The 14,291-nt window shown below is 33.6% G+C and overlaps 1 protein-coding gene and 1 long non-coding RNA gene across 2 annotated transcripts; one reads left to right on the forward strand and one right to left on the reverse strand.

The window, feature by feature from the left end:
* Positions 1 to 1,861: 1,861 nt before the first annotated feature.
* On the reverse strand, positions 1,862 to 8,765 carry LOC132748432 (uncharacterized). The gene is made up of 3 exons (XR_009628255.1): positions 8,535 to 8,765; positions 8,377 to 8,443; positions 1,862 to 2,005 (listed from the first exon to the last, which is right to left on the reverse strand). It is a non-coding gene; the product is annotated as an uncharacterized LOC132748432 (long non-coding RNA).
* An 11-nt stretch (positions 8,766 to 8,776) lies between these two features.
* Positions 8,777 to 14,291, forward strand: LOC132748431 (sterol carrier protein 2-like; the record flags this gene model as incomplete). Its single annotated transcript, XM_060738044.1, is given in 7 exon segments — positions 8,777 to 8,873; positions 11,198 to 11,255; positions 11,903 to 11,974; positions 12,294 to 12,358; positions 12,880 to 12,943; positions 13,390 to 13,454; positions 14,262 to 14,291. Coding segments are annotated over 7 exon segments (420 nt in total), but the record flags the coding sequence as incomplete, so codon positions are not given.

The raw sequence follows: 14,291 nt of genomic DNA on the forward strand, positions 1-14,291 counted from the left end.
GTAAATTCTAAGTTGAAAAAGGGGCATAATTCTGTCAAAATGCTTGATAGAGTTACCTCCTCCTGTCTACAGGTTGGGGTTATGATGGTGAACAAGTGTGCAAAGTTTCAAAGCCATATGTCAATGGACTTTGAAAATATTTGAACTATTACAAAAACTTTAACATAAGTGGTTACGCCGACGCTCGGGTGACTACAATAGCTCTACTTATTCTTATCGAATAGTCGAGCTAAAAAATTACCAATTTTCTGTTTTATTTTCTGAATGACATATGTAACAGACATATTATTATGCCCCCCTTCGAAGAAGAGGGGGTATATTGTTTTGCTAATGTCGGTCTGTCTGTCTGTCGGTCTGTCCGTCGGTAGACCACATGGTTTCCGCTGATTATCTTGAAAAGTATTAATCACAAAGTCTTCATATCTCACATGGTGATTGGTCATAACTAGTAGATGACCCTATTGATTTTGGGGTCACTAGGTCAAAGGTCAAGGTCACAGGGACCTTAAATGTCAAAATGGTTTCCGCTGATTATCTTAAAAAGTGTGTATCACAAAGTCTTCGTATTTCACACAGTGATTGGTCATAACAGGTAGATGACCCCTATTGATTTTGGGGTCACTAGATTAAAGGTCAAGGTCACAGCGACCTTAAAATGTCAAAATGGTTTCCGCTGATTATCTTGAAAAGTATTTATCACAAGTCTTCATATTTCACATATTGATTGGTCATATATAGTAGATGACCCCTATTGATTTTGGGGTCACTAGGTCAAAGGTCAAGGTCACAGGGGCTTTAAATGTCAAAATGGTTTCCGCTGATTATCTTAAAGGTGTGTATCACAAAGTCTTCATATTTCACACAGTGATTGGTCATAACAGGTAGATGACCCCTATTGATTTTGGGGTCACTAGGTCAAAGGTCACAGGGGCCTTAAATGTCAAAATGGTTTCCGCTGATTATCTTGAAAAGTATTTATCACAAAGTCTTCATATTTCACATAGTGATTGGTCATAACTAGTAGATGACCCCTATTGATTTTGGGGTCACTAGATTAAAGGTCAAGGTCACAGCGACCTTAAAATGTCAAAATGGTTTCCGCTGATTATCTTGAAAAGTATTTATCGTAAAGTCTTCATATTTCACATAGTGATTGGTCATAACTAGAAGATGACCCCTATTGATTTTGGGGTCACTAGGTCAAAGGTCAAGGTCACAGGGGCTTTAAATGTCAAAATGGTTTCCGCTGATTATCTTGAAAAGTATGTATCACAAAGTCTTCATATTTCACACAGTGATTGGTCATCACTAGTAGATGACCCCTATTGATTTTGGGGTCACTAGGTCAAAGGTCAATGTCACATGGGCCTTAAATGTCAAAATGGTTTTCGTTGATTTTTCCATGATTGAACACTTCCATGTACCCTTTTTGGCAATTTTTTGTAATAAAATTACCAATTATGTGAGTCAATGGCTAGAAAGGGGGGTATATGTGTCGTTCGACATTCTTGTTTTTTATTGCTTTATGACTGTTTAACAGATTACAAGACTTAAAACTATTTTGAAATGAAAATTTGTGCTAGCATACATAAAGTCTCAAAGTCCAAACCAAACTTGGTTACTTACTGACCCTTTAACCTGCTTAACTTCTTAAACAGACTTGTTCATTTTCAAATTCAATTTTTAGACTGTCCATTATCAATTTTGGAACATCAAGTCAAGATAAAATTGGAGTTTGTGGTCAGCGAATAGTATAGGGCCTGATCAGAGATTCAGACTGCACAGATGTGCAGGGTGGATAGGCCCTATACTGGTGGCAAGGCTGATCACTTTCGGTTCCAGTAGGTTAAGGATTAAACTCTGGACTTCAGGCTTGTGGGTTACAATAAGGACTATCAATGTTATACTTACAGTCTGTTAGACTTGTTATCCCTGCTAAGGTGGTGATGGGAACATTTGGTACCTCACCATTCATGTTGAATGATTGCTTACTACCAACTCACATCTGAAATAAAAACAAATGTTGATAATAAAACACCACACTTTCTTGTTGAAAGTTTCAATTACATCAAAGGGGCCTATTCTACCAAAGATCTATTGTCAGAGGATAAAGTAATGCCCCGGTCACATATTCACGGATAATGCCACGGAAGAGCTACGGTCTAATCGTTCACGCATTACTACGGAAATGTGAAGTTCCGTAGTTCGCTACGGTTCCAGTACGGACACACAACGGTATGAGTACGGAGTCCGAAGAATTTACCACCAAAAGCCCCCGGAGAGACAAGGATTGTTACGGACCGACACGGTTTGATACGGAGCGACACGAATCAGGACGGACGCACTACGGATACACTACGGTCTGCTACGGTATAAGCACGGGTTAGTACGAATAAGTACGGTCTGATACGGAGAAGAACGAATTGCCACGGATCTATACGGACCTAATACATCCGTCCACAACCTCTTGCTTGCTCATTTTTAAATGCCTCAAAAGAAAAGAACACCTAGAAAACGAATTGCAGCGTTCAATGATTTTGGCGGAGAGGATTCAGCCTAATCGCGTCCGATCCCCGAGACACATCAGGTCCAATTAAAGTGAATTTCTTAAAGGACGCTGGATCCTCAACAAGTTCGGCCATGAGAGCCTCATACTTAACATGAAGCGGTCTTCGTAAAAGCCCATCTCTAGTCCACCATCTCGTCTGTCTTCTCTTACCTGATTAGATATGGACTAGTAATTAATGAAAAATGTTGATCAATACTGCTTTTCTTTTAATTTTAAGATTTGCTGTTCATCTTACAATTACATTAATTATCGTGATGTTAATGTTTTAAAAATATGTAAAAAGCTTGTTAATTAATCTTATTATCACTCCTCAAGGGCCAGTGTCCGAAGCTTATGAGACACTTCGTTTTATGTACATATTTACTCCATTTTCACGATCTAATGTTTGTAAAATATGTAACATTAAATGTTATTCTATTTCTTATGAATTGTAGTACGATATTTATATAAATTTACTTCTATGCATGTCATCAAGCAGCTCGACCACTGCCTCCGTATTCTGAGCCATTTCAATATAAAGTTGCAGCCAGTAAATGGCAATTATCATTTATTAAATGTTCCTGCAAATATATATGTCTGTTTTTAACAAGAAGGTAGTATTTATACCCTTGAAAAAGTACATGATACTTAACTCATCCTTACTAAACAGTGGTGGGCCGTACCATTCTGTACAGTTTCGTGTTGCAACGCAATAAACCGTATAAGACCGTGCTAATCCTTGCCTCTCCGTAGTACAACGTATTACGATCGTGGCTTTCCGTGACAATGCTGTATTAATCCGTGGCTTATACGTAGGGTAACCGTACAAATATGTAGTTCTCCGTACCAAACCGTGGAAATCCTTGACAAGTTGGTGGACTACGAATCAGTACAGACTATTACGGTTTTCGTACGGACCAGTACGGATCAATACGAACTAGTAGGGATACGCTACGGTTGATTTTCCCGTAGCAAATTTTTGTGCATGTTCAAAAATTGTCAAGGATCGCTACGGATATACAAGGACTACTACGATTGATTACGGTTACAATACGGAGAGCTACTGACCAGTACGGGTAGCTACAGACGATGCCGGAATTAATCCGTGGCTCTTCCGTGGGCGTATTCCTTGAATATGTGACCGGGGTATAAGAGTCAACCATTAAATATTTTGTTTAAATGATTGTAGTAGTATGATTATGGCCATAGTGCTTTTGTTTCAATAAAAAGTAAATGATATATGATTAGCAAAATGTCTCTCAAAACAGTCTGCAAGGCCATTTGGGCCTTCAACCTTGGCAAAAGTATAGGCCTGGACAGATTTATTGACAACGGTTTATTTTATGTTGTTTTTTTTCCACATCAACAAGGTGCAATTTAAACACAAAGGGACGGAAAATCAGTCAGCCGTTTTTCAATAAAAGTCTCTTTTCCCGGTTTTTGCTTCAGAGTGTAATGTAGCTGATTCATGTTTCTTGTTCACAGGTCAATCTAAAAATAAATATATTCTAACAGAAATTTACAATAACCTGTTCTTTAAACAACCAACATTAAAGATTATACTCAGACATTGTTCGTATATTTACTCTAACCAATTGCTGAGGACGATAAATGCAGAACATGCATAATTGAATGACATATTGCGCAAATTTTACTTGATGTACATAGACTGATGATGTTTACATAATTTCGGAAAAATAATGAGACTAAAACTAATTTTATATGAAAACACATTCTAAATTCAAAGGCCCGTCGGGCTTACAATCTTTGGATTTCTTCAAGCCCTACTTGGGCACCGGGCTTGTGCCTTATTTCTCAGACTGTCAAAATATTTTTTATTTGAAATTACTTTTAAAAGACTGTCTGTTTTTCTGTGTGTTTTTTCCCAAATCTTTTGTGAATTGTCACCTTGATTGACTAACACCTAATTTAAGTCTCATTGTTTGATGTCTATGTTCCTAATGTTTACAACTAATTGACAATCCTGCCAACCACACCTGACAATCCTAATCTGTGACTACATTTATATTCTAATTTGTTTAAATTTGAACAAACTGGCAACTGCAAATGTTCATTAAAAATATATATGAGAAAGTCAGTGGCCGCTTAATCAATTGTCCATATTGCCTGGGTTGTCCCACAGACAAGTGAAAATTTTCCAGAATGTGCATTATAAATAACATATGGACAACAGAAAAAATGGAAAAGTCAAAAGCAGATTCTGCCGGCCTGGAAAGAGATACTGTCTGGCTTTATAAATGAAGCACAATTACGGCCCTGAACTCTGCATGAAAAAACCCTAACATTGTTCAAAATTGATGACCCAAGAGGTTAACCAAGGAAAATATGGGAAAAAACAACCCAATACCTCGAGATTTGAGTTTTAAAGTTAAATACCCAGGTTTTTTATGTTTGTTTGCTTGTTTCATTTTGCGCCTTTTCCCAACAGTATTTCAGTCATATAGGCGGGTAGTTTCCTAACCATCGTTCCTGGAGAGTTACACCAGTACTAGACAACCTTCCTCCGCGCTAAACTACCAAAGCATCTCCCGGGGATCGAACCCACGCCAGATTGGTAACTGGATTAGAAGTCATCGACTTTAACCCCTCGACCACGGAGGCGGTTTGTTTGTTTTTAAATCAAAAAGATACGGATTATAATCTGTTACAACTGCATTCTGTAACATCCTACTTATCTATAACCATGTGAATCTCTATTCAAATTGTTTTGATGCTATTATGCAGATATTCACATCACTGTATTATCATGTCTTTGACTTAATAAGTCTGACTTAAATGATGTTAATAGTAATTTTATTTGATTTTGATATGTGACTGAGACTGAAGAAGGAACTCAAATTTTTATGGTCTTTTTACGAGACAAAATCACTGAGGCCATCCATTTGCTGGTTAAATGCAGTGTGCAAACCAAACTTTGCAATTTAAGAATCAAATTCACTATGTTAAATCGTGAAATCTATGGTTTTAAGTATTTGAAAAGTGAACATGTATTCTGATTTAGTGCATCCAATACCTGCACTGAAAATATTCACACAGCTCTGTGTGATCTATGTTTATACTTCATGTACATTTTAATTGTGTAAAATATATATAGCAGATTAATGTGCAGCTATTACAAGAAATAAATCAACAATGGAACTAATTCAATTCAAAAATGCAATTACAATGTTATGCAAAGGATGCTTTAAATTGTTTAAAATAGATGTACCATGACAACTACATTTGATTTTTGTCTGTGATGATTTGAAAATGAATAAATATTTTTTAAAAAAACTAAGAAAGAAACCTTCAACCTAAATTTTGATTCTGTTGATTACTAAGGGTGTAACGGTTTACCGGTATACCGATATATTGCAATATGAAAAAATAAATTTCGTACCATGGTACAATTTTTGGAAAACCGGTATTTTATAAAAATCATAATTTTCAATTAATCGCCTTCTAATTTCGTACAAATTTAGCATAAAATCTTTTATTGGTGAATTTTATTGGCGTCAACGCAAGATAAAAATATCTGACAACTAGTAAGGGTGTAACGGTTTACCGGTATACCGATATATTGCAATATGAAAAAATAAATTTCGAATCGCGGTACGATTTTTGGAAAACCGGTATTTTATAAAAATCATCATTTTCAATTAATTGCCTTCTAATTTTGTACAAATTTCGCATAAAATCTTTAATTGGAAAATTTTGTTGGCGCCAACGTAAGATAAAAGTATCCGACAACTAGTACACTTAAAAGTCAATAAGCGGCCGCATAATTTGCATAAGCGGCCCAGATGTGAAAGGTCACACGCCACTAGTTTTGTTTATCGAATTGTGTTACACTACTTTCTATTTATTCCTTACATTTTTATTAAGTTTCTACTAAAAATATATACATATAATAATAATATATAAATGTTACTCCATCTTTACATCAAACCATATACACGACAATACGTATTGCAATATATTGCAATACGCTTCAGCAAAATGGCAATATATTGCAATACGGTTTTTGCTGTATTGTTACACCCCTAACAACTAGTACACTTAAAAGTAAGTAAGTCGCTGCATAATTTACATAAGCGGCCCAGGTGTGAAAGGTCACGCGCGACTAGTTTTGTTTATCAAATTGTGTGACACTTCACTTTCTATTTATCCCTTACATTTTTATTAAGTTTCTACTAAGAATATATACATATAATAATAATAATAAACATATACCTGACAATACGTATTGCAATACGCTTTGACAAAATGGCAATATATTGTAATACGGTTTTTGCCGTATTGTTACACCCCTATAAATGATTACCAAAAGATGATAATATCCTAATATTTATTCTCTTTTTATAATGAAATTCTGTTTTCATTCCAACTAGAAAAATTGGATAATGAATATTGATATTCTTTTGTCATCTTTATAACAAATCATGTTGAAGTCTTAGTCGTCAAACTATTCTCATCAAGCATTTGCATCCCTTGCAGGGTTTTCATAATTAACAAATTGGCGATCCATATCCAGTGTTCCCATATACGCACATATGTGCGTATTTTACGCATAAATAACAAAATTCACGTACAGAAATTTAGGCAAGAGGGTAAAAATACGCACAGAAAGTCGGAAACTTAATCTTGTATAATTCAAAAATTATTCTTTTGAGCAATTTCTCAAACAAAAATCACTTAAAGTGCATTGAAATTGATGAAATGTGAGAAAATCTTCGAATTCACAATGAAGTTTACAGACCCCCCACTGGGAATTACTGCCGTAAGTTATAAATTTATAATTTTTGTTTTACCATGCCTGTAAGAATAGCCGATGAAAAACAGTCTCAAAATACAAAAAAATATTAATTTTGACATAATGGTAAGCAGCTACAACTGGAATTGTGAATGTTTCTGCAGAAAACTGACGAATTTTCATTTGTCACATATTTTCGCGATGCCGATTTTGTTAATTAAAAACATCAACAAAAGGGAAGCTTTGTTTTGTTCAAAGGTGTGTAGTAACAATTTATATGCTGTTTATGAATTTAAATAACTCAAAAAATGGTTATATTAATTGAGATGGAGATATATGCCAGTATGTGTTGGTCACAATGAATTATACCTGGGTAGGGGGTGTGGAGTGAATCTTGAAGAAAACAAATATTGTACAAATTTTTATTTTACCCCCAGTTTTCAAAGGTAAGGAGTAAAAATACCCCCAATGAAAAAAAGAAGTGGGAACACTGATATCAATTATCATTGGTTGAAATGCTGTTAAAATCACTTGCATTTTCAGTCTGAAGATTAAAATATCCCCTTGACCAAATCGGATGTTTTCGTTGCCACATCTGTTGTCTCAGATAAAAATGAAAACCCTGTCTGGATCCCAGTTACACTAAAAATTTTGCATTCAATAAAGAGATGCAAACAAACATAAATTTAAACTAAAAAATTAAATGATTTTAAAAAACATATAAATATAGCACTGCAATCTTCATATCAGGAAAATAATTAACGTCACAATAAACATAACACAGTATACGCTCGTAATGTAGAACTACAACATCATTAATCCAATATCGTATATAAGCCAGTAATTTCAACTATTCCCCACCCACTGCATTTCCAAAAGGAAGAAAAGATGCTTAGTAGGTCAGCAGTATGGCAGTCTTTTCAAAGAAATATCAAGAATGTTGAATGCAGTAAATTGACCAGCATAATATGTTCTATCGAATGTAGCTTGGTGATTTAAATGCAAACTGATATGATGCAGAAATTTATTGATTTAGACGCGATTTTGATGGAAGAAAATTGATTTGTGAACTCACCTGTCCAATTTTTGGCAGCGATTTTCCAAGTAAAATAGGCAACACGGTTGAATCAATATGCATCAGTCTATAAATAAAAGATTGAACTTTTGAATAACAAGGGAAATTTAAGCTATAAACAAGGTTAATTCATATAAAATGAGGTAAATATAACGAACCATAACAATGATCCCCGCCAAAAATACATCAGCCACAAGATTCCAGTAGTATAAGGCTACAACAAAAAAGTAATTCCAAATTTGACAAAAAATTGAAAGTAAACAACCTCTATAGGAATTTATTTATCTTTGAAATGGTGTATTGACTGAATATTTCTTTACTGCTACATTTGCTTCAATATAGTGGAAGCAGCTTTGATAATTATTAAAGCGGATTATTACTAAGTAGCTTCGAAAATAGTTCCTAATTGGGATATTCATGACGTCACAAATATGGCTGCTCCCGGTGTAAACACAGAAATGAGAAAAGTCTATGTTGTTGGTGTCGGGATGACAAAGGTTTAACATTTAAATGGCCCTGTGTATTGCGAAAAATTTGTTTGAATGATTTCTAGAAATAATGACAATCAAACCCCTCTGTAATTGTCAATATTTTTGGAAACGCATATTTCATGAGGGGCCATTTCAAAAGTATGGGATGTCTTGAGGTTTCTAAACATTTTTTTAGAGATTGTTTATTATATGATTGATTTCAAAAGAAGGATATGAAATGCCGCCGTAGAAGTATCAATATTTTGTGATTTTCACTACCAATGCTAAATTTTCAACACGAATTTAGATATTAAAAGGAGCAAACACTTTGGCAGTTAAAATTTATTTTGAGGTGATCCCCATTGAAACTTCACATGTTTGGACTTTGATAGGTCACAGATTAAATAGGATGTGTAAGCTGTCATATAGCAGAAGTGGATCATTGTAGGCACTTGTAGCATAGCTGATACACATTTTATTCTTCTTGGCAAATTCGTGTATTTGATAGTTAAAAATGAAGCGTAAAGTTTATGTTGTAGGTGTTGGAATGACTAAGGTATGGTTGTTTGAGCCTTAGAAAATGAACTTTTTATTGACCTCATATTACAAGAATTTTTTTTGTAGTTTAACACAAAAAGTTTACTTTGATAAACTGTCGAGTAAAAAAAAATGTATTTGTTGATTCATGTTTAGTTATGAAAAGTAGTTTATTATAGCCATCATGTAACTGCAGTTTTATTATATTGTCATTAATTGAAACATTATGACATCCTATATGAATTATTATTAAAAATATTGTTTTGATGTAACAACAGGCTGTTATTTCATCTGACAATTATATATATTTGAAAAGTTAGGGCTAACCAACATAACAAATGAACTACATGTCAGAATCATAGCTCTAGCAATTAAGTTTACATGTACATTGAATTTGACTGAATTTAAAACTTTATTGACAATTTTTTAATTCCTTACTGTGGTTGGAATTTGCTCTTGAGACTTCAAATTTGTTATTTAGGATGTAGGAGTGTTGACATTTACTAGTTTTTCAGAGAGGGCCATGTCAGTCAAAATATGCTGATTTTCACTAGTAATGTGAATTGACATCCAGCTCTCAGAGGGGTTATTTTCACTTTTTCGTATGTTGATTATATATGTCCAATTCCAGAAACTCTTCTTGGTATATTTTATAGTTTTGCTTTTATACATACATATCAGGGTTTACTGTATTCCTAGAAATGTTCGCGGATACAATATTTCGCGTTTTTCACAACGTCGGCATTTTCGCGGATACAAACTTTCGCGGATTTGTAGTAACCGCAAATTCCGTATTAAGTAGCTACGGCCTAAATAGGCTACGTTTTTGATACATCTCCTCGCCTGTTGGGTACTTTTAATTCTTTTATTTTTTCTTTACAATGCCTTTTCATCTATTGACTAGCCGAACACATACAGTTGTTCCGTGATCACTTTTATCTTATTTCCTTACCTTTTTCACTATGGGATTAAGTAAGATATAGTCAGACCCGTTAGCTTTTATTCTCATTTGAATCATAACTGACTTTGTCTTCAAAATGTCGATCGATATATTGCTTTTATTATAACAACATAACAGCTGCTTATCAATGTAGCACTTGATCGCTATTGTACTTTTAACAAAGGATTACACCTACTCCAAGCAAATAAAACCCAAGCCATTCAATGCACGCAAACTGTAAATGATTTTGTATACGTCGTGACTACCGAATAACGTCAATAAGCATGATAATTACTAATAATTGACAATTTATTTTCTTCAGGGTCCAAACAGGTATCTATAACATACATACATATTTCTTTACACACATTTTTATAGCACCTGCGTTTATATGTTATTTGTGTAATTAGATTATAATAAATATTCTGCACGTTTATGTTTATATTTGGTTGAAGCTAGAAATGTTTGCGGATTTGTTATAAGTGACATATTCGCGGCTATAAAGTTTCGCGGAATCATGCCTACCGCGAAAAGCGCTAACTTAAAACGCGCAAAATCTTTTCTAGGAATACAGTATTTTAGGTTTGGGAATGTGGCCCTAGCCTTTAAAATTAATGTTATTGGAAATAAGCACATGCAGAGGACAAATTAATTTTAAGGCTAATATTGTATTGCAAGAGGAATAAAATTAAGATGCATTAGTAATTTGAATTGGGAGAGGAACTTGCAGGGTTTTAAAGAAATTTTCATTTGGAATATAGACTCTTAGTATTCAGTTACAGCTATAGAATGAAATAAAAAAATGATGCAAATATGCTTTTTTTTTGTTTCATTAACATTGTACTTACATTCAGATGTATTGATATAATTTCAGTTTGAAAAACCTGGAAGGAGGGAAAACTTTGATTATCCTGATATGGCCAAAGAAGCAGGTATATTCATTGGCTATATTTCTATACTGGAAAAGGTTTTGTAATATTGTTGATTTAGATGCTCCATTCCAACTTAGTCTAAGTCTCAAAACACAAAAATATTATAGTCTTTCATTTTAAGTTTTATATGCTGCTATAAGCTATAAGAAGAAAGAGTCGCTGTGTCACTTGGTAAAATATTTAAATAATAAGCTGATGACAAGTTGAAATAACATAGCAAAGTTGTTGAAGAGCTTGCAATTTATTTGGTGCATGTTCATGCCTAAAATAATGCACAAGAGATGCACCTAAGGTTTATTTTTACCAGTAAGGCTGTTCAGGCTGGAATAGTTCCATAACTATTATGACTCTCTCAGTGTTGCTGTAACTCATACACAGCCAGAAAAAGATAAATAAAAGAAAAAAATCCCCCAAAAATGTATACTTAGGTTCAGTGAAAGAATGAACATCCAAAGGAAGGTTTGTATAACATTGTTATAAAATAATTATTCTTGCAATAAAATAAGAATGATTATAAACCTCAATAGTTATAATTTGGTATGAAGTACTTTTTATATTCACAAAGAAAATAAACCCCTTGAAATATCAAATGAGGAGATTTCATTTACTCAAAGTTTGTTGAAAAGAAGTTACTTCTCTTGTTGCAGGGATAAAGGCATTAGAAGATGCTGGCATTTCATATGATGCTGTAGAACAAGCTTGTGTCGGGTATGTCTATGGTAAGTTTAATTTGTGATTTTACATTTTCTGCTTTAAAGATGTTTTGGTAAATAGCAAGAATTGTTTTCTGCTTTGTCCAATAAAATTTAATATCATTTTTGCGAGTGTAAAGTTCAAATATTGATTATTTAAATAATTTACTGATTAGTTACTATTAATTAATTTTTGATTGTTAGTTTTTTTGCCATTAACCAAGTGACCTAATAATTATGTTTAAAATGCAGTATAATGTTTGGCTCTTTACACTACTAGTATCATTTGGTGGTGTTTTTAATCCAGTGCAAGATAAACTCATGCTTAAATATTTCTATTCATAAGGTGATTCAACTTGTGGACAGAGGGCATTGTATCAACTTGGCATGACAGGCATTCCTGTGTATAATGTAAGTTAATAGCAAGAAATAGATTTAAAAGAAAGATATATTTGTAAAGCACCTTGTGGAGACAAGGATATAGAAATGTCTTTAACCCTTACCACCCTAAATATCTTAAATGGACTTATCCATCAATTAATCTTGGCTAAACCATTCATCAATTTTTAGGGAAAACTTAAAAATAAAACTGATTAAACTACAAACAGCCCAGACCATTTACTTTGATCAGACAGCTCAGATGTTCTTGCTGATCTTGGTCTTATACTGAGGCAAGGCTTTGAACCTATCTCTCTTTATTGACAGCCAGCGTGTTTAAAACTTGACCCTTGTTCACTTGTGACATTTCATTTTTAAAGTATTTTTTGCATCTACATAAAATAATGCAAATAAAAGTGGTATTATTTTCTTGTTAAAAATGATTTTGTTTTCAGAAATGGATTAGACATTTAATATTTCCATTAGCTCTAAATTAATACCTAATGAAAGAATAAAACAGTTTTAATTCAGACCACCTTTTCTGCTTGATTCAGGTAAACAATAATTGTGCCACTGGATCCACAGCTCTTGTGATGGCTAAACAGCTGATCCAAGGAGGTATGTTGTATTTCAGGAAAATGACTTTTTGATTCTTCTGTGTGGGGTATTACCCAGCTACATGATAATACTATGGTTCTTGCTTGTACCTGAAAAAGTACATGGTGGAGACACCTGAGATCTTTCTCTACAAGTAAAGCTGGAATGTTACCCTATGACTGTTATGGAGTTCAGGTGTGAAATAAAATGCAATAAAAAATGAATGAACAGTATGATAATAGATCATTCTTTTAAATTTAAATGAGATGGGGTCAGAATTTGTTTGAGTAATGATGGTGATTGTTCCTGCAATAGTGTATACATGTATTGCACCTTTTTCAGTAAGGTGCATTATGCTAATGAATTGAAAAATGTTACGTGTTTAATAACACATCTTTTCTACTTGAAATGTTCCTTAATTTGTTAAAGTATACACAGGTCATTATACTATTTTCTCTTTTGTGTAGGTATGGCAGATTGTGTAATGGCTCTAGGATTTGAGAAAATGCAAAGGGGCTCACTAAAGGCAACAGTAAGTTCATTGATAGTGTTTCTACAGTCTGAATATTCTTTAGTAACATTTGACTGGGATATTTTATTCAGACAAAGTGACACTGAAGCAATATATACTTTAATTGTGCAAAGGTTTTCTAAATTTAAATGATATTTTGATTTTGTATAGGTGTAGGTACTAGCAAAAACTATTATTTTTGAAATGCAAGTGTGGGCATCAACATTATAATTATTTTATATAAGTCTGTACTAAATAGTTTCCTGCTGCAAAAATATCACTCTTTAAATATTTTAATGACTTACTTCATTATGGAAAAATATAAAAAAAAAAAAAATTTTTTGGGGGGGGGGGGGGGGCGGGGGGGAAAAAAAAATTTACCTTTTTATGCCCCCCCCCCCCCCCCCAAAAAAAAAAAACACGGCATAAAAAAACTTGGGGATGTAGAATGTAGATTTGCCATTTGTTTGTCTCTCCTGCTGTCACACTTTTCCTTCATAGACTGTGTTGAATGTAGGCGCATCTGTGTCCTATGAAACATTTCTATTTATATAAATTATTTGATAAGGATCTTATACATCAGAATGGTTATCTTCTAATTGGAATTTATTTGTTTAAAGCTGGCTAAATACATAATCAAGATATTTGTTGTCTAGGACTGTAAAAGGCATCATTAGGACTAGGTACTACGTATTAATGAGAATCATTTGTCAATGAAATTTTAAATTTAATCTATGAGGCAAGAGTTATCATTGTTTTAGTGCCTTATATTAAAGAATATGAAGTATTCAATGCGAAATAGACATTAAATTACAAACTGAATTACAGTATGAAGACAGGGCCAATCCTATGGAGAAT

Source organism: Ruditapes philippinarum, unplaced genomic scaffold (genome assembly GCF_026571515.1).
Source record: "Ruditapes philippinarum isolate M1 unplaced genomic scaffold, ASM2657151v2 ctg19884_1_1_1_1, whole genome shotgun sequence".
Taxonomy (NCBI): domain Eukaryota; kingdom Metazoa; phylum Mollusca; class Bivalvia; order Venerida; family Veneridae; genus Ruditapes; species Ruditapes philippinarum.